The sequence below is a fragment of the Bos grunniens genome, chromosome 14, assembly GCF_055505025.1.
Source record: "Bos grunniens cultivar Pamir isolate PY7600 chromosome 14, Bosgru_T2T1.0, whole genome shotgun sequence".
Taxonomy (NCBI): Eukaryota; Metazoa; Chordata; class Mammalia; order Artiodactyla; family Bovidae; genus Bos; species Bos grunniens.
The window spans coordinates 12352251-12371332 of NC_141178.1; the positions used below are offsets into that span (position 1 = coordinate 12352251).

At 38.7% G+C, this 19082-nt stretch overlaps 1 protein-coding gene across 7 annotated transcripts in view; it reads right to left on the reverse strand.

Annotated features, from left to right (window-relative positions):
• The window catches only part of LOC147359048 (DNA repair and recombination protein RAD54B), a 118210-nt gene that overhangs the window by 7888 nt on the left and 91240 nt on the right, over window positions 1–19082 (reverse strand). For all 7 annotated transcript variants that reach the window (XM_086335915.1, XM_086335913.1, XM_086335914.1 and 4 more), the window contains 6 exons: window positions 18175–18314; window positions 16004–16294; window positions 9321–9496; window positions 3694–3955; window positions 2135–2201; window positions 1750–1947 (listed from right to left, as the gene is read on the reverse strand). In XM_086335915.1, the coding sequence (XP_086192041.1) occupies window positions 1750–1947; window positions 2135–2201; window positions 3694–3955; window positions 9321–9496; window positions 16004–16294; window positions 18175–18314 (1134 nt within the window). The remainder of the gene's footprint in view (window positions 1–1749; window positions 1948–2134; window positions 2202–3693; window positions 3956–9320; window positions 9497–16003; window positions 16295–18174; window positions 18315–19082) is intronic.

The following is a 19082-nucleotide window of genomic DNA, read 5'->3' on the forward strand; positions in this document are numbered from 1 at the left end:
ATCCCACTGCTGGGCATACACACTGAGGAAACCAGAAGGGAAAGAGACACGTGTACCCCAATGTTCATCGCAGCACTGTTTATAATAGCCAGGACATGGAAACAACCTAGATGTCCATCAGCAGATGAATGAATAAGAAAGCTGTGGTACATATACACAATGGAGTATTACTCAGCCATTAAAAAGAATACATTTGAATCAGTTCTAATGAGGTGGATGAAACTGGAGCCTATTATACAGAGTGAAGTAAGCCAGAAGGAAAAACATAAATACAGTATACTAACGCATATATATGGAATTTAGAAAGATGGTAACAATAACCCGGTGTACGAGACAGCAAAAGAGACACTGATGTATACAACAGTCTTATGGACTCTGTGGGAGAGGGAGAGGGTGGGAAGATTTGGGAGAATGGCATTGAAACATGTAAAATATCATGTAAGAAACGAGTTGCCAGTCCAGGTTCGATGCACAATACTGGATGCTTGGGGCTAGTGCACTGGGACGACCCAGAGGGATGGTATGGGGAGGGAGGAGGGAGGAGGGTTCAGGATGGGGAACACATGTATACCTGTGGCGGATTCATTTTGATATTTGGCAAAACTAATACAATTATGTAAAGTTTAAAAATAAAATAAAATTAGAAAAAAAAAGAAAAATTGAGTTTCAATAAAACAGAAAAGATACCCAACACTGAAAACACATGAAAAGATACTCAACATTGATGATTATTAAAGAAATGCAAATCAAAACTACAATAAGGTATCACCTCACACTGGTCAGAATGACCATCAACAAAAAAATCTACAGACAATAAATTCTGGAGAGGATATGGAGAAAAAGGAGTCCTCTTGCACTGTTGGTGGGAAAGCAAATTGATACAGCCACTATTCCTTTAAACAACTAGGAATAAAACTACCATGTGACCCAGCAATCCCACTACTGGGCATAAACCTTGAGAAAACCATAATTCAAAAAGACTCATGTACCCCAATGTTCACTGCAGCACTATTTACAAGAGCTAGGACATGGAAGCCACCTAGATGTCCACTGACCTAAAAGAGCCTGTGGCACATATATACAATGGAATGTTACTCAGCCATAAAGAGGAAGAAATCTGAGTCAGCTGAAGTGAGGTGGATGAAACTGAAGCTTGTAATACAGGGTGAAGTTGAGTTAAAAAGAGGAAAATATTGTATATTAGTACATACATATGGAATCTAGAAAAACGGTACTGACGAACCTATTTACAGGACAGGAGCAGAGATGCAGACGTAGAGAACAGACTGAGGAGAACAGCTGGGGAGGAGGGGGTGGGTATGGATTGCGAGAGCAGCACTGACGAATAAATAGCGCCACGTGTGAGACTGCTGAGCAGGAAGCAGCTATGCAGCACGGGCATCTCAGCTGGGTGCTCTGGGGTGGCCTGGGGGTGGGGTGGGGAGGGGATAAGAGGGAGGCTCAGGAGGCAGGGGATATATGTACACTTATACCTGAGTCATGTTGTCGTACAGCAGAAACCAACACAACACTGTAAAGCAATTATCCTCCAATTAAAAACAAAGGGGAGGAGGCAAAAAAAATTTTTTTTTCTCAAATATCCAGGTCATAGCTGCCCTAAGACCTGAAGAAAAAAGAAAACTAACATATGCAAGTGGTCAATATTTTAGTTATTCTGTTTTTAAATATTTTCAACTGCTCAAGAGTGACCACTTAACTTCATCATAACAGAAGTAAAATGCAACTAACCTGTATGATTTTCTCCTGTACATTCACAGTCAAGCAGGTCATGAGTAACGCAATGTGAACTTTCATGCAATGTGAACAAATTTTTAAGTTCTTCCACTGAAAACTGAATATGATCAGATGTCTTGGATAGGTCTACAACTGCCCCAGAAAGACCTTGTTTACTGATCTGTCTTTGATAGATCTTTTCCTCTATGGTACCTGAAGAGAAAACATTCATGAGCTTTCCTTTAGATCTTTACAACTGTCATTTTGGTAGGGTAAAATACATTTATTATTATACTAGCTAACAAAATAATATTCCTGGTACTGAAGCACAGTTTAACACACAAAATACCTTTATCTACTCAAAGAGAATGCATCTTTTTTCATACTGGAGGGTTACTACCTGTGGTTAGGAGTCTGTAAATATGTACAGGGTGCTTCTGACCATCTCTCCACACTCTAGACATTGCCTGTAGAAAATAAATGAGAATTCTGAAAGTACAATAGAAACTAATAACCTTCTCCACATAAGCAACTTGTATTCATAAATTTAAGACTAGGAATTCTAGATTTCACTTACAGCTTCAAAAAACAAGGCCCAGGCATAACTAAGCCTTCTCTACTTCAATTTTTTTCCTGAGTTAAAGAAAGGGATGAATGAACACCTCACTATGGTACTGTAAAATAACCACAGGGTGCCCTGCAACAGTGAGAGGGGCTATCTGCATCGAAAAAACAAATGGGATAGCAAGTTTGGGAAGTAAGAATGCAAAGAACCAAGGATAGCATGGGCATGGAGGGTTTATTCTCGGTCCAACAGGCTAATGATTCACCTCTAAGGAACCCTAGGATACCTGCAATCAGCTCAGGCTCTAGATAGATCCCTGAGGTTTTAAGATTTATCCGTGATACTATTTAGTAAAAGGTTGATATTCAAACCCTGAACATTCCAAAGAAAATTATGGCCCTCAACCAGCTTCTGGAAGCCCCTGGAATATCGTGCTTGATAAAAGCATCTTAGGTTACCTGGGGTCTTGGGCCACACCAAGCTGTTTATGCTAACGATGTGATTTAGGTAGGGACTTGGGGCAGTTTGACCTTTGCAGAGGCCAATTCGTGCCTACATGACCAACCTCCCACAAAAAGTCTAGACACCAAGGCTCAAGTGAACTTCTCTGCTTGACAAAATTCCATGGGTGTTGTCACTCACTGATGCTGGGAAAATTAAGTGTTGTCCATACAATCCCATAGGGAAAGGAAAACCGGAAGCTTGTACCTGCTCTCTCCTGGACTCTGCCCTATGTACCTTTCACCTGTGCTGATTTTACTCTGTATCCTTTCACTGTAATAAACCCTAACTTGAGTATAACTGTTTTTCCTGATTCTGTGAGTCCTTCTAGTGAATCACTGAACCTGAGGGTCGTCTCCCGGTCCCCTAACACAGCTACCAGGTGAGGCGCAAATCTATAGGTAGAAACCTCAAAATCTGTGAAGATGGACTGTACTCTGAAGAAAACCAAATGTTGCTTCTGAGATATTTTCCTAAGGAAGCTAATTTTGCCTTTTCACCATACCCTGCACAAACACCGATCATGGCACCTGCAACACCTTGCTGTCCTCCCCTGATGGTCACGGGCATCCTGAAGGCTAGCTAACTACAGAGCCAAGTAGGGCCTGGAGACATACCGGCTTGGGTATGAATCCTGGCTCTGCCTCTTATAAGCTATGTGACCTGGAACAAGCTTCCATAGCTTCATCTGCAAAACAGAGCTTACAACACCCACACTTGCAGGACTACTGTGAGGACTGAACAGATGTAAAGCATTTAGTAGAATGCCTGATACAAAATAAGGGCTGAATATGCAGCAGTTCTTATACTTCATCATCACCCTCATATCCCCGCAGGCATCGTATCCCCCTTCGGCATTTTATAATGTTTGTTTAATATAGAAAAAGTCCTACCTGGATATCAGTAGCTGGATTCCAATCAATGTCATAGAGGATTAAGTGAGATCCTCCAATAAGGTTAAGCCCCACACCACCAGCTTTTGAACTTAACAAAAAAATAAAATCAGAAGAGTATTTACTATTAAAGCCATCAACAATTTGCTGCCTTTGAGAGATTGGGGTCTGTCCATCAAGTCTTGTATAAGCATATCCATGACGCTTGCAGACTTCTTGTAAAATATCCAGGGTTCGTGTATAGTTGGATACCAACACAACTCTGTCAATCAAAAAGAAAGAATCTTCATATACAACTTGGAAGCAGTATTAGATTCTTTTAATTAGAGAAAAATACTAATATTATCACTGATATTTATAGAATATCCAAGAGAACTCTGTATAATTAAAACATAGATTCTCTTTCAAATTCCATTTTAAAGTCAATATCTAAGAGGGAATTCCCTAGCAGTCCAGTGGTTAGGACTCTGTGCTTTCACTGCCAAAGGCATGGGTTCAATACCTGGTTGGCGAGCTGGGATCCCACAAGGCACATGGTGTGGCCAAAAAAAAGAAATTTAAGAGACTTTCAGTATAAAGATAAGGGAGTAAACACCTTTCTGCTTTCGTTACTTTCTTAAGTCACCCTAAGAACAGCAGGAGAATAAGAAACAGAAACACAAACTCTATCTCTGATGGAACAAGGAGAGATTTATATATGAAAACAGAAACTAGTGGAATGGTGATGTGTTTAGGAGTGAAATCTAAGTGCCCAAAGAGGGATATACAAGTCCATTCACACAGTCACATCTTATAAAGCCAGCGCAGAAGGAAGGGGTTTAGACTGCAGCTATTACAAGAACAAAGTTAAGTAGAACCCAGGCCCTACTCCCATGAAACTAGTTGACTTCTCTTTCTCAACTAGAATACTTATTCTCTGTGGAAAGTAAATCAAAGAAACTTAGACCAGGGAACTCTAGAAGGCAGAGATATAGCAACAAACCAAAATGCGAGTCTGAGTTTCTCATGTCTCTCATCCTCTAGCAGGCTAGCCCAGGCTTATTCACATGGTAACAAGAAGGTTCCAGGAACCCCAAGGGAGGGCAAGCCCCACTGCACAAGATCTTTTCAAGCCCCCTGTTTTGCCACGTTTGCCAGCATCTCATGGGCCAATCCAAGTCAGGTGGCTGAGCTCAGAGTCAGAATGGGATATCACCCAAAGTTACACAGCAAAGGAACAAGGATAGAGGGAGGGAGAACTTGAGACCATTGGTTGCAATCTACCAACATTCCTATAAAAAGAATCTGCCTGTACTAATATAGGAACAACATTATTACTACTATAAGTAGTATAGGAAGAACACTCCAGTACTAATATTTCAGTCACTTTTTCCCTTCCTTTTCAATACTATTGTGTGGATGAATAACATTATCCAAACATAGTTTTTCTGACACAACTTTACTGGACTGGAGGAAGTCTGGTTTAGAATATTTTTCCCAAACAAGTTCTTATAAGACTAGTTGTAGACTAACAGGAGCAGTGATTATCTTGGTAAGGAGTCTTGGACAATCCCCTTTCAGAGGTCGAGAGCTCCCCCTTCCCCGCCACATACATACCACTTTCAAATAAGGACAGTATTTTTATGATTACTTTACTGTCCCTAAAAGCAGCTGAAATCTGCAGGCAAGGCTGCCATGTGAGGTAGAGTGCAAGGTGTACCCAGCACAGGAGTGTCCAACCAAGATGTATGGAGGCTGGAATTCAGCATGAACTCTGCTCACTAGGTTTCAAGCCATGCATAAACGCAACAACCAAGAGGGAAGAGGAACTTTTTAAATTTTGAAGTATCTTTTTTAGAAATTCCATATAAGGGCCACCATCCAGACAAGTCAGGAGCTCTAATTCATCTTAACATACACAAAAGCACTGTTGAAGAGTTCAGCCTGTGGACCTGAAACACACTATCCGGTTCTGGTTAATGACACCACAGTAGGTCAAGCGACAGCAATACTATCCCTGAAGTCAAACACTGTGAGCAACTTACAGCTACATATTTTAAAGGTCTGGGAGATGTTTGTGCAGAGGCAGTTCAGCTGTGGAAAACCTGACCTCTATATCCAATTGGCCATGTGAGAAAAAACATAAAGGGCTACAACTCAAGAACAACAACAACAAAAAAAACCAACCCAATTAAAAAATGGGCAAAGGATTTGAACAGACATCTTCCAAAGAAAATATACAAATAGTCAACAAGTACATTAGAAGATGCCCAGTATCGCTAATTACCGTGGGTGTGTGGGTGCAGGTGTGCACTCAGGCGCTCAGTTGTGTCCAACTCTTTACGACCCCATCGACTGTAGCCTGCCAGGCTCCTCTGTACATGGAATTTTCCAGGTAAGAATACTGGAGTGGGTTGCCATTTCCTACTCCGAGAGATCTTTCCGACCCAGAGATCAAACACACATCTCTTACATCTCTTGCACTGGCAGGCAGATTCTTCACCACTGTGCCATTTGGAAAGCCCCCATTAATTACTAAGGGAATGCAAATCAAAACCACAATGAGATATCATCTTACACCCATTAGGACATCACAAACAAAACAGAAAATAGCAATACTGGTGAGGCTGTTGAGAAACTAGAACCTTTGTGCACTCTTGGTGAGAATGTAAAATGGTGTGGTCACTGCAAAAAAAGAGTATGGACATTCCTTAAAAAATTAAAAAGAGAATTATCCTATGATCCAACAATTCTATTTCTGGATATGTATCCAAAGGAATCGAAAAGAGGGTCTCAAAAAGACACTGATACACTCATGTTCACAGCAACATTATTCACAACAGCCAAAAGGTGGAAGCAGCCCAACTGTCCATCAACAGATGAATGGGTAAACAAAATATCATATATATACAGTGGACTATTATTCAGCCTTAAAAAGGAAAGAAATTCTGACACATGTTAGAACATGGATGAACTTTGAGGACATTATGCTAAGTAGAATAAGCTAGTCATAAAAAGACAAAACATCATATGATTTCACTTATGTACGGTACCTACAGTAATCAGATTCATGGAGACAGAAATTAGATGGGTGGTAACATGAAATTAAAAGATGCTTACTCCTTGGAAGGAAAGTTATGACCAACCTAGATAGCATATTCAAAAGCAGAGACATTACTTTGCCAACAAAGGTCCGTCTAGTCAAGGCTATGGTTTTTCCAGTAGTCATGTATGGATGTTAGAGTTGGACTGTGAAGAAAGCTGAGCACCGAAGAATTGATGCTTTTGAACCGTGGTGTTGGAGAAGACTCTTGAGAGTCCCTTGGACTGCAAGGAGATCCAACCAGTCTATTCTAAAGGAGATCAGTCCTGTTCTTTGAAAGGACTGATGCTAAAGCTGAAACTCAAATTCTTTGGCCACCTGACATGAAGAGTTGACTCATTGGAAAAGACTCTGATGCTGGGAAAGACTGAGGGCTGGAGGAGAAGGGGATGACAGAGGATGAGATGGCTGGATGGCATCATTGGCTCAATGGACATGAGTTTGAGTGAACTCTGAGAGTTGGTGATGGACAGGGAGACCTGGCGTGCTGTGATTCATGGGGTCGCAAAGAGTCAGACACGACTGAGCGACTGAACTGAACTGAACACACTAGTATATATAAAATATTATCCAATAAAACATTTTAATCCAACTGTATTAAAGAGTTCATAGAAAGTTTCCTTATTTTGGTCACTTCATTATTATGATAAAAGCAAATGACACTATTAATGCTCCAAAGAGGTGAAGCAGACTCCTTGACAATTAAATATAATTACTATTTTGCAAACCTTTCTCTGTATTTTTGCATTCAATACGTTTGAATATCTCTTACCAGGATAATTAAGACACAGTCCCTGCACTATAGGTGCTGATATAGAAGAGAACTACTGATCACAGTATAACATGAGAAGAGCTCCACCAGAGGCAGGGACATGATGCTAGGGGTGTACAGAAGAGGGGCTGTGAACTCACTATGAGGCCAGGAGCTTCCAAGAGGAGAAAGCATCTGAGTTGAGTCTTAATGAAGAGAAAGTTGGCCAGAAGCATGAGAAATGGAGGTATAGGAACCTGCAACAGGTAAGAACAGAGGTGAGAAGCAGAGCAAATTATAGGTTCTGCAAATAGATTCTGGTATAATTGGACAACATGAAAGTGTGAAGTAGTCAAGAGGGATAAGGCTGGAAAAGGAGGCATCACCCATGTCATGAAGAGTCTTGACCAATGTGCCACAGAGTTGAGAAATTTCTGGAAGGCGACTTGGAATCTTTGAATGATTTTTAAGAAAAGGAGGGACGTGTTAACATTTGTATTTTAAAAAAATGTACAATTTAGGGCATACTGATATGCAATGGGATTGAAAGTCAGAGGAACATAGTTTATACAAGACTACCACAACCCAATTGTAATAACAAGAATCAAAACAAAAATCTTGGTGCTGAACAGCAGTAATTAACACAACAGTGTAATCCATCCAGACCTCAAAAATAAATTTTTTAAAAAATTTAAAATAAAACTCAAAACAGGTGCTAAAAAAAATCTTGGTACCAGAAAGCAAATAGATTCCTGAGATTAAGAAATAAAACCAATAGAATGTAGTGACTGATGACATTGGGAAAGTGCAGGAGAAAAGTGAGTCTAGAATGATGAAAGTTTTTTCTTTGCGTATGGTACCATTCATCAAGCCAAGGAACGGTGAAAAAAGATTTAGGCTTGCAATGGCAAAGTGATGAAGCTGGTCTGGTACATGAGAAGGCAGAGATCCAGACAGATTTAGATACCATTAAATAGAGGCTTGAACTAGAGATATAATTTGGAATCAACACTATATGGCTGACAGCTGAAACCAGGGGAATAGAACTAAGGCAGGGAGGATGTTTAGAGTGAGAAGGAGGCTGAAGAGAATGTCCTCAGGAGTATCAACATTTAAGGACAGAAAAAGAATGATTCTTAAACAGATAAAGTAATGACTTAGGGGCTTCCCTGGTCGCTCAGTGGTAAAGAATTCACCTGCCAAGGTAGGAGACACGGGTTCGATCCCTGACGCAGAAAGATCTCACATCCTGTGGAGTAACTAAGCCAGGGTGCCACAACTATTGAGCCTTCGCTCTAGAGCCTGAAAGCTGCAGCCACTGAGCCCACGTGCACAGCCACTGAAGCCCACCGCCTAGGGCCCATGCTCCACAAGAGAAGGCACCGCATCGAGACACCTGTGCACCGCAACGAGAGAGGAGCCCCTGCTCGCTGCACCTACAGAAAGCCCGTGCAGCAATGAAGACCCAGCACAAACAAAAATCAACAAATTTAAAAATAGAAAATTAAAAAAAAAAGACACAAGTTAGGTATTACATATCAAAAGATATCTCTAGGGTTTTTTAAATATAGGTATTTACATTTAGTTTTTCTTAGATAAAAACTTACAGGCACATTGGTAATGATAAGTTTATAAAAGACTAGGAGCTGACCATGCCCCCAAAGAAGAAGAAAACTTATTTTTAATGTTGTTTTTTTTTTTTCAAAAAGAGGCAGTGAGAGGAAGGAGTAAAGACATGGTCTAAGCTGAAATTCCATAAGCACGTAGAAGCGGTTTATTAAACTGCCCTCTTACTTTTCAGCAGGACGAAGTTCGCGGATAACAGCTAAGAGCTTTGACAGCACCTGCAGTTTTCCAGACTCTTCCTCAGTAAACATGATCGGGTTGTAATCAGCAGGGAACACATTCATCAGACCTTCATAGAGATTTCTTTCTTCACTCTCATCCCAAGTTGAGTTGCTTTCTTTTTCCTGTTGAAAAGGATGATTGTCAACCCTGGTTCATGTTTTTTAGACAGGGAGGAAAAAAATGCTAAAATTATGGGTAAAAAAACTGAAGCTTAATAGCTACCTGAAAAGCCCACTCTAATTGTTACGAAAATCTTTAAAGGTCACAATTTGGCCATGTTTGATTACAGAGCAGTTCTAATGATGTCTCCAAAATGCCTGCTCCCTGAACCCCACAAGTGCAGTATCATTGCCGATGTGTGATCGAGAGGGAGGCGGGTAAGCGAGAAATAAACAGGAGGAAAACAGAGGGCAGACAGTGCTAGGAAATCTATGCTCTCCAAAACCCTGAGGATCCTCATCACTGCTGCCTCATTTTCTCTCTTCTTCCCTCCTCCTCTCCCTGCTGTTCCTTTTCTCTCCGATTCGCAGGCTCACACAGCACCTCCCAGGTGATACTCAAACTCAAACACAACAGTTGACTCAATCTTATCCACTTCTTCTACAAGAAGGAATAATTCTGCCAACACGTTAACAGAGAAATTTACTGTTAGTTACAGTATTTTGGCTTTTTTACAAAAAGTTTTTGTATATTATTCCAAAGTGATTATCACTACCTCTGAAATTCCCCTGCCAAAACTTACATGTGAACACAAAACTGGAGATTACATTTGTTAATGACTGCATCACTTTTTTAGATTAAATTTCTGGGATTGGCAGTCTTCTCACTCTCTCCCACATTTACCAGATTTATCACTGTTCTTGAAACTTTGTTCAGCCTGTGCCCCCTGCCTGGAATGTTCCATCACTTTTTTTATTTTGCCCAATTATCCCACCCCTATAAACACTTGAGGACCCAATGCAAATTCCACCTGATTACTCACAGACACCTTTTTGGGGACATTGAGTCTTAAAATTTTATGGTTACACAGTACATTTCAACTTTGAATTTATTTAGTTGTACAATTAACAATTTTTTTTATAAATTCCTAATGCTTTAATGTGTGTTATAATCTTTCATTAATAATACTAGAAACATCTTAAGGGCAGTGAATCCTATAGCATAAAATGCTTGGCACAAAGTACTAATTTTAACTTGGCTTATTCCCAAAACATAGCAATATTTGTGTAAAATAACTTGATTAAAAATACTTGGAACCCTAAGATATTTACATAACTGGGATATATATAAGAGGAGAGATGGTTGCTGGCTGCTTTGGGTTAGGTTTCCTACACCAATGCCTACACCTTGGCAGGGTTATCAAAGGATGACAGACCCCGGGTCCAATCTGCAGCTTTTCATGTTCAGAAACTTGCATATGCTTAAGCTCTAGGGAAATGAGCCATACTAACCAAATTAAGAGACTAAATCAGACTATAAATTATATAAATTTATTGACCTATAAATGAGACCTGCCTATTTACACCAACTGGTCTATGTATTCTGTCCTATAAACGGTCCACGGGGAAGTCAAGTTATTAGCACTAAGTTGTCTGGTGAACATTAAACCAAAATACAAGGGAGATGAATGATCCTAAGGCACAAGAGTTTTAAACCAGGAGCACGTAATCAGAATCACTTGGGGCAGCTTTTTCAAAATCTTCATGACTGGGTCCTACTCTCAGAGAATCTGAACTGGCTCACAAGTGTCTGGAGTGGACAAATGTACTCTTAAGAGCTTCCCTGAAGACTGTAATGTATACTCCTAATTAAGAATCAATTAATAGATAACACCTTTATGCTGAGACAGCCTGATTCGTGGAGATGCATCACAGAGATTTACCAGTTAGACTTCCCAAATCAACTAGACAGGGCAATCTCTTCTCTGACTCTATGCAACCCAATACTCTCCTTATAGGAAGATACACATACATCATATATAAGAAGATACACAGAAATACACAACTCTTAAAAGCTGTGACTTATAATATTTTCATTGGTTATATCCATGCACATTTCCTGAAGAGAAACCCATAATTTTGACTGAACTTGGGAAAACAATCTAGTTTCAGTTGGAACACATTTATTAAGCCATTGCTTAAAGATTACTTATATGTGTGAAAGGCTCATTTCAATCATTTTTTTATTGATCCTTACTTGCTATGATATTAGAGGAATGGTAAATTATGTACTCTATTTGAAGTCTGTAGTATACTCTGCCTGTTATTAGTTAAGCGGTACATTCTAGGCCATCATAGGCTTTTTTCTTTTAAGGAAGAATTCAGGCTTCTTTTTTTGCTGGGCATCATGCCCAAAGAGTTTAATTTTTATCACTGTGTATAGAATCTGTTCCTTTAAAAGTTGCTTAATACATTGTTATAATCCTGTTGACTGCAGAGTCATAGAAAGCTGACTTCTCCTATGATAAACTATGTAAATATAATCCACTGTAGGAATAAACATGGAGAAATGTGATAGAACACTACATCTCCTAAATACATAATGACCTCCGCATAACATAGCACCCACAGGTTTTCTTTTTATTTGTTTGCAAATTATTTTACTGTTTAAAGAAAAATAAAAGAAGAAAAATTAAGGGTGAGTTGGGGATAATAGGGTATTAATAGTTACTGTACAACTTCCATGACCAGGCATTCTGCTAGGTTCTTTCCATATTCTTTCATCAAATTGCCCCAGTAACATTATCAGGAGGTTGTTATTATCTCTGTCTTCCAGTTAAGACAAACTAAGGCTCACAGACATAACCTGGCCATGGTTAAACTTGCTTTTAGTTAAATAAGCAGTCCAGAAAAAGAAATCCAAGAAGGCAAAGTGGTTGTCTGAGGAGACTTCACAAATATCTGAGAAAAGAAGAGAAGCAAAGGCAAGGGAGAAGGGGAAAGACATACCAAACTGAATGCAGAATTCTAGAGAATAGCAAGGAGAGATAACAAAGCCTTCTTAAGTGAACGATTCAAACAAATAGTGGAAAACAACAGAATAGGAAAGACTAGAGATCTTCAAGAAAACTGGAGATAGCAAGGGACCATTTCATGCAAAGATGGGCACATAAAGGACAGGAATTAACAGAAGCAGAAGAGATTAAAAAGAAGTGGTAAAAAACATACAGAAGAACTATACAATAAAGGTCTTATATGACCCAGAAAATCACAATGGTGTGGTCCCTCACCTAGAGCCAGACATCCTGGAGTCAAGTGGGCCTTAAGAAGCATCACTACAAACAAAGCTATTGATGGTGGTGAAATTCCAGATGAGCTATTTCAAATCCTATAAGATGATGCTATTAAAGTGCTGCCATCAATATGTCAGCATTTGCTGACCACAAGTGGTCACAAGACTGGAAAAGGTCAGCTTTCATTCCAATCCCAAAGAAAGGCAATGCCAAAGAATGTTCAAACTATCCTACAACTGCACTCATTTCACATGCTAACAAAGTTACGCTCAAAATCCTTCAAGCTGGGATTCAACCATAACTTCCAGGGGTCCAAGCTGGGTTTAGAAAAGGCAGAGGGACCAGAGCTCAAACTGCCAACATTTGTTGGGTAATAGAGAAAACATCTACTTCTGCTCCACTGATTGTGCTAAAGCCTTTAACTGCGTGGATCACAACAAACTGGAAAATTCTTAAACAGACAGGAATACTAGACTACCTTACCTGTCTCCTGCAAAACCTGTATGCAGGTCAAGAAGAAACAGTTAGAACCAGACATGGAACAAAGGACTGGTTCAAAATTGGGAAAGGAGTATGTCAAGGCTGTATACGGTCACGCTGCTTATTTAACTTATATGCAGAGCTGTTGCTGGTGTTCAGTCGCCCGTCATGTCTGACTCTTTGTGACCCCATGACTGCAGCACTCCAGGCCTCTCTATCCCTCACCATCTCCCCAAATTTGCCCAAGTTCATGTCCGTTGCATTGGTGATGCCATCCACCAATCTCATCCTCTGATGCCCTCTTCTCCTTCTGCCCTCAATCTTTTCCAGCATCAGGGACTTTTCCAATGTACTGTACATGATATGCAGAGTACATCATGCAAAATGCAGGGCTGGATGAATCACAAGCTGGAATTAAGATTGCCAGGAGAAATATCAACAACCTCAGATATGCAGATGATACCACTCTCTTGGAAGAAAGCAAAGAGGAATTAAAGAGCCTCTTGATGAGGGTGAAAGAGGAAAGTGAAAAAGCTAAGAACATTTAAAAAACTAAGATCATGGCATCCAGTCCCATCATTTTATGACAAATAGAAGGGGAAAAAGTGGAAACAGTGATGATTTCTTTTCTTGAGCTCCAAAATCATGGCAGACGGTGACTGCAGCCAGAAAATTAGAAGATGCTTGCTCCTTGGAAAAATAGCTATGACAAACCTAAAGAGTGTATTAAAAAGCAGAGACATCACTTTGCCGACAAAGGTTCATATAGTTAAAGCTATGGTTTTCCCAGCAGTCGTGTAAGGATGTGAGAGTTGGACCATAACGAAGACTGAGCACCAAAGAATTGATGCTTTCGAACTGTGGTGCTGGAAAAGACTTGAGAGTCCCTTGGACTGCAAGGAGATCCAACCAGTCCATTCTGAAGGAGATCAGCCCTGGGATTTCTTTGGAAGGACTGAGGCTAAAGCTGAAGCTCCAATACTTTGGCCACCTGATGCGAAGAGCTGACTCAATGGAAAAGACCCTGATGCTGGGAAAGACTGAGGGCAGGAGGAGATGGGGGCGACAGAGGATGAGATGGTTAGATAGCATCACTGACTCAATGGACATGAATTTGAGCAAACTTCAGGAGACAGTGACGTACAGGGGAGCCTGGCATGCTGCAGTCAATGCGGTTGCAAAGAGTTGGACATGACTTAGCGACTAAATAACAATACGAAAGAGGAGAGTGAAAAAGTTGGCTTAAAGCTCAACATTCAGAAAACGAAGATCATGGCATCCAGTCCCATCACTTCATGGGAAATAGATGGGGAAACAATGGAAACAGTGTCAGACCTTATTTTCTGGGCTCCAAAATCACTGCAGATGGTGACTGCAGCCATGAAATTAAAAGACGCTTACTTCTTGTAAGGAAAGTTATGACCAACCTAGATAGCATATTCAAAGCAGAGACATTACTTTGCCAACAAAGGTCCGTCTAGTCAAGGCCATCGTTTTTCCAGTGGCCATGTATGGATGTGAGAGTTGGACTGTAAAGAAAGCTGAGCGCCGAAGAATTGATGCTTTTGAATTGTGGTGTTAGAGAAGACTCTTGAGAGTCCCTTGGACTGCAAGGAGATCAGCCCTGGGATTTCTTTGGAAGGAATGATGCTAAAGCTGAAACTCCAGTACTTTGGCCACCTCATGCGAAGAGTTGACTCATTGGAGAAGACTCTGATGCTGGGAGGGATTGGGGGCAGGAGGAAGAGGGGATGACAGAGGATGAGATGGCTGGATGGCATCACTGACTAGATGGACATGAGTTTGAGTGAACTCCGGGAGATGGTGATGGACAGGGAAGCCTGGCGTGCTGCGACTCATGGGGTCACAAAGAGTCGGACACGACTGAGCGACTGAACTGAACTGAACTGAACTGAACAACATCAGAGTAGGGACTGATACTTAGTTTCAACTCCCAAACAGAAAGTTCTCACTGTAGCCCAAATTGCCTTATGTTCAAATCCAAATGGACAGTTCAACTATGTAGTCATTAACCATATTTGTAGAAAGCATCTAATGTGGGGAAATGACTATAATTTATTTAGTTAAAAAAACAGATTTTTAAATAATAAGCATAGCATCATTACAATTAAGTTTCTCTAGAAAAAGACTACACATGTGTATCTTTAAGCTCCTATTTTCTCACCAAAAAATGGGGATGGTGATAATACTTATTCCATAAAATTCTGTGAAGAATAAGTAAAATAATATTTGAAAAGTACTTAGTGTTTGATACATGTAAATGTTTAATAAGCATCAACTAAGATTATTATTATTAATACCAAATGTGGTTTTCTCTAGCTGAAGAGCTTTACCTCTTTATAACAAATTTCTCAAAGTGGTATTGCCAGGCCACAAGTTACATAAAATTTTAAGGTCTTTGATACACATTACTAAACTGTCTCCCAGTTAGACCAATTTACATTCTAACCAGTAGATAATTTTTATTTTCTTCCTTGTGATTTTCACAAATTTTGTACAATAATCATGTATTACTTCTACAATGAGGAAAAAATAAATTATTTCTTAATGGTCGATTTTGTATGTGTCAAACCAAAGTGACTGGCTTTGTTAACATATAGGAAGGGAAACCAGGACCAAGCATTAGGTGAGGCACCAGGGGGCACGGGACACAAAATCCAGAAGGAAGACCCTGAAGCCCAGTTCACCGCTTGTTCAGCTCCATGAATAAGGACATGCTGTGAAGAACAAGCAGAAGGATGGAGGAACTCTAGAGAAAAATCACACCGGAGAGGCTGCACAGCTTTTGGAAAACACAAAAATGTAACCTCAGAGATCAGTCTCAGCTGCCCTCTTGGGTTCATATGACATAGAACCCTCAGCTCATATTCCTGACACAGTCTCACATGCTACTTACCTTTATTGAGCCAAACAAAAGGCAGGGGTGATTGCACAGCTTTTTAAGAGCTCCGATACATATTAGATGAGAAGTATTTTCCAACAGTCCTTGAAGACAGAATCTGACAGCCTGAGAATTTAACAGTTTTCTATAAAGTGCAATCTGTAGGGCTCCTGGTCGGCAAAAGACTACATTCTCTATTTTAGGAGGGAGATATTGATTTATGACTTCTTGGGTTCTTCTAAGGATGAAGAGTCCAGTGAGGCAAGTAAGTTCAGCTGCTCTTTGCTCTCCTAACTCCCTTTCTTCCTATGGAAAAATAACAAACTTAAAAGTGTTTTAGACAAAAATAATACATGCAGTTAAAAAGAATATTAAATATTTTATCATGATCAAACATTTACTAATTGCTTCCCTTCAGATTTATTTTAAACAAAAATTATTTGAAATACAGTTTAGAATATAAAAACCAACAATCATCTCTTTAAATGTTTAGCATAATCATTTAATTAATGGAAGCCAAAGTCTTCAAATCCTTGCTTGTTTGGCTATTGCCACCACTGAGAACCACTGGAAATCAATAATCTACAAACTGAACTATCAGAAAGTAAGCTTTTATGTGAAGATACGATGGTACAATAGTCTTAAAATCATTATCAAAGCACTAAAAAAGCAAATTCTTGGAAGAAAATATTTTGACAAGTTACTGATCCTAAAACTAAGCCTTTAAGAAATTACTGGCACAAGGCACTGCTGACTTTTTCAAAATCATTACACATTGTTTGTTCACTATATAATAGTACATCTTTAAAGTCAAAATACACTATGAGTGAAATATATGTTTAAATTCTCTACATAGAATCTTCTAATCTTCTACATCACAATCCTCACAGTATAAGTACATATTTGTTTTTATATAAATCATGGAAAATTTCCCTTATATTTTAAAACTATTTTCAATTTTTATTCCAAAAAAACTGGGTCACAGGTCAGAAAGTACAGTGATGCAAAAATAAGAAAATTAAAGCCAACTTTCATTAACCAGAAATAGCGAATGTTGTCAAAACTTTTTACAAATATCTTCAAAATCATTGTTTGCATAAATGCAAATAGATGTTTTATTTTTATTTGTTACAAAAAACATGATCTCAAACGATAAAGCATCATGGAAACTAGAAACCAGTTTGGTTTATCATCATAGTCCTCCATGTCTGGAGCTTAGCATTTGGCCCACTTCAGGGATTTCATATGTAAATACTGGGAAAATAAATGAATGTGATCTTGTTTTTAAATAATGTATCATAAACATTTTCCTTTCTATGAAATATATGAAATAATTATTTTTATATGGTTCCTGGTTCATGGAAAATGCTCAGTAACTATCTGTTAACTAATCACAGTATTGTATTAATTCTGAGATTTACTTTTTTTCTCACTTTAACTTCTCTGAAATAGGATGCTTTTACAATTGATGACTTCTTACAATTACAACTGACAGTATGTTTTGCTACTGGTACAAAAAATAATGATGCACCCTAGAATTAACAGTATCCTAGATGCAATGAAATATACAACATGTAGCACCTAACAGATTTTCCTATCTTCAGAAATGTTTATTTCCAATTAGTTTGTTTTCCTTAGTTTTAGCTAATTTTTTTTTCCCTTACAGCTAAATCTTCAAGCATTTAATAAAAATCTATGACTATTTCTTTATAATAAATTCCTAAAGCTGGTATTTCTAGGCCACAAGATACATTCAAATTTAAAGCTTTTAATACATATTAGCAAACTATCTTCCAATCATACCAATTTTTACTTCAACCAGTAGAGGACAGTATTCTTAGGTACATTTGCTATTACAGTGCAAATCTAACCAACTAAAACATCAATAGAAAAGTACAAAAATCACTTCACAGTTATTTACATTTTTCAAAGTCAGTAAAGATAAACATTTTTATATGTTTACTGTCATTTATAATTCTTTGTGAAGGACCTACCAATGAATCTTTTTAAAGTGATAATGTCATTTTACAAAGTAAGAAATGCAAGAGGAGTTGAAAGATTGTGGAGAAAATAAAAAATTCACTCTATTAATTTATTTTTTCCTAAATTAAAATAATACCCAAGTTATGCATGATTTTCCTAGATAAACTGGTCATTTTTAACCTACTTATTAAAGTAAACTATACCTCAGAAGCAGAAGGTTGTCTTGATATGATAATGGGTTCTTCATATATTTTTCTATAAGCTGACAAAGAGCCTAATATTCCTGGATTTACAAAATCAATTAATGTAAAAAATTCTTGGAGATCATTCTGAACTGGAGTACCTAAAGAGATAAAAGTGATCAGAAGGTCAAGTTTGTGTTTTACAATATCAGTTTTTTTAAAGAAATTTGTACTCTCTTCCCTAAGAGGACTACATATAAGCAAAGTCTCAAATTAAGAAAGAGCAGCTAAACGAAGTTTTTAAAAATTAATAAACATGTAAATTTTTAACTCTGGTTGTAACTGTGAACTGAAGTCTTATTTAATACAGCATTTTGGCAGAGTACAGGCTCTAGAGTCTGACTGTGCTGTGCTTAGTCACTCAGTTGTGTCTGACTCTTTGTGACCCCATTGACTGTAGCCCACTAGGCTCCTCTGTCCATGGGGATTCTCCAGGCAAGAATACTGGAGCGGGTTGCCATGCCCTCCTCCAGGGAGAGTCTGACTATTTGGGTTCAAATCCCACCTGTTTCACTTACTCTCTGAGTAACCCTGAAAAGTTACTTACACCAATTTTATTTGCTGTAAAATAGGAATAATAATAGAAGTACTAGGGTTGTGAGAATCAAATGAATTAATTCATGCACTAAGAACAGTGCCTGCAGCACAATAATGTTCCATAGCTGTTATCTGTTACTATTAGAACTGTGGGACTCTGGACAAAGTTGCTTAAGTTCTTTTAAGTTAAACTGGGGATTGTTTTTTCACTTAAAAAAGTGTAAAGATAATAATTTCCCAGTGATATTACAAAGAAAAGTAAAGACAAAGGATGTGAAGTGCCTAACGTTTGGGTACCTAATGTTAATTCATTACAAAGTAATCAGATAAAA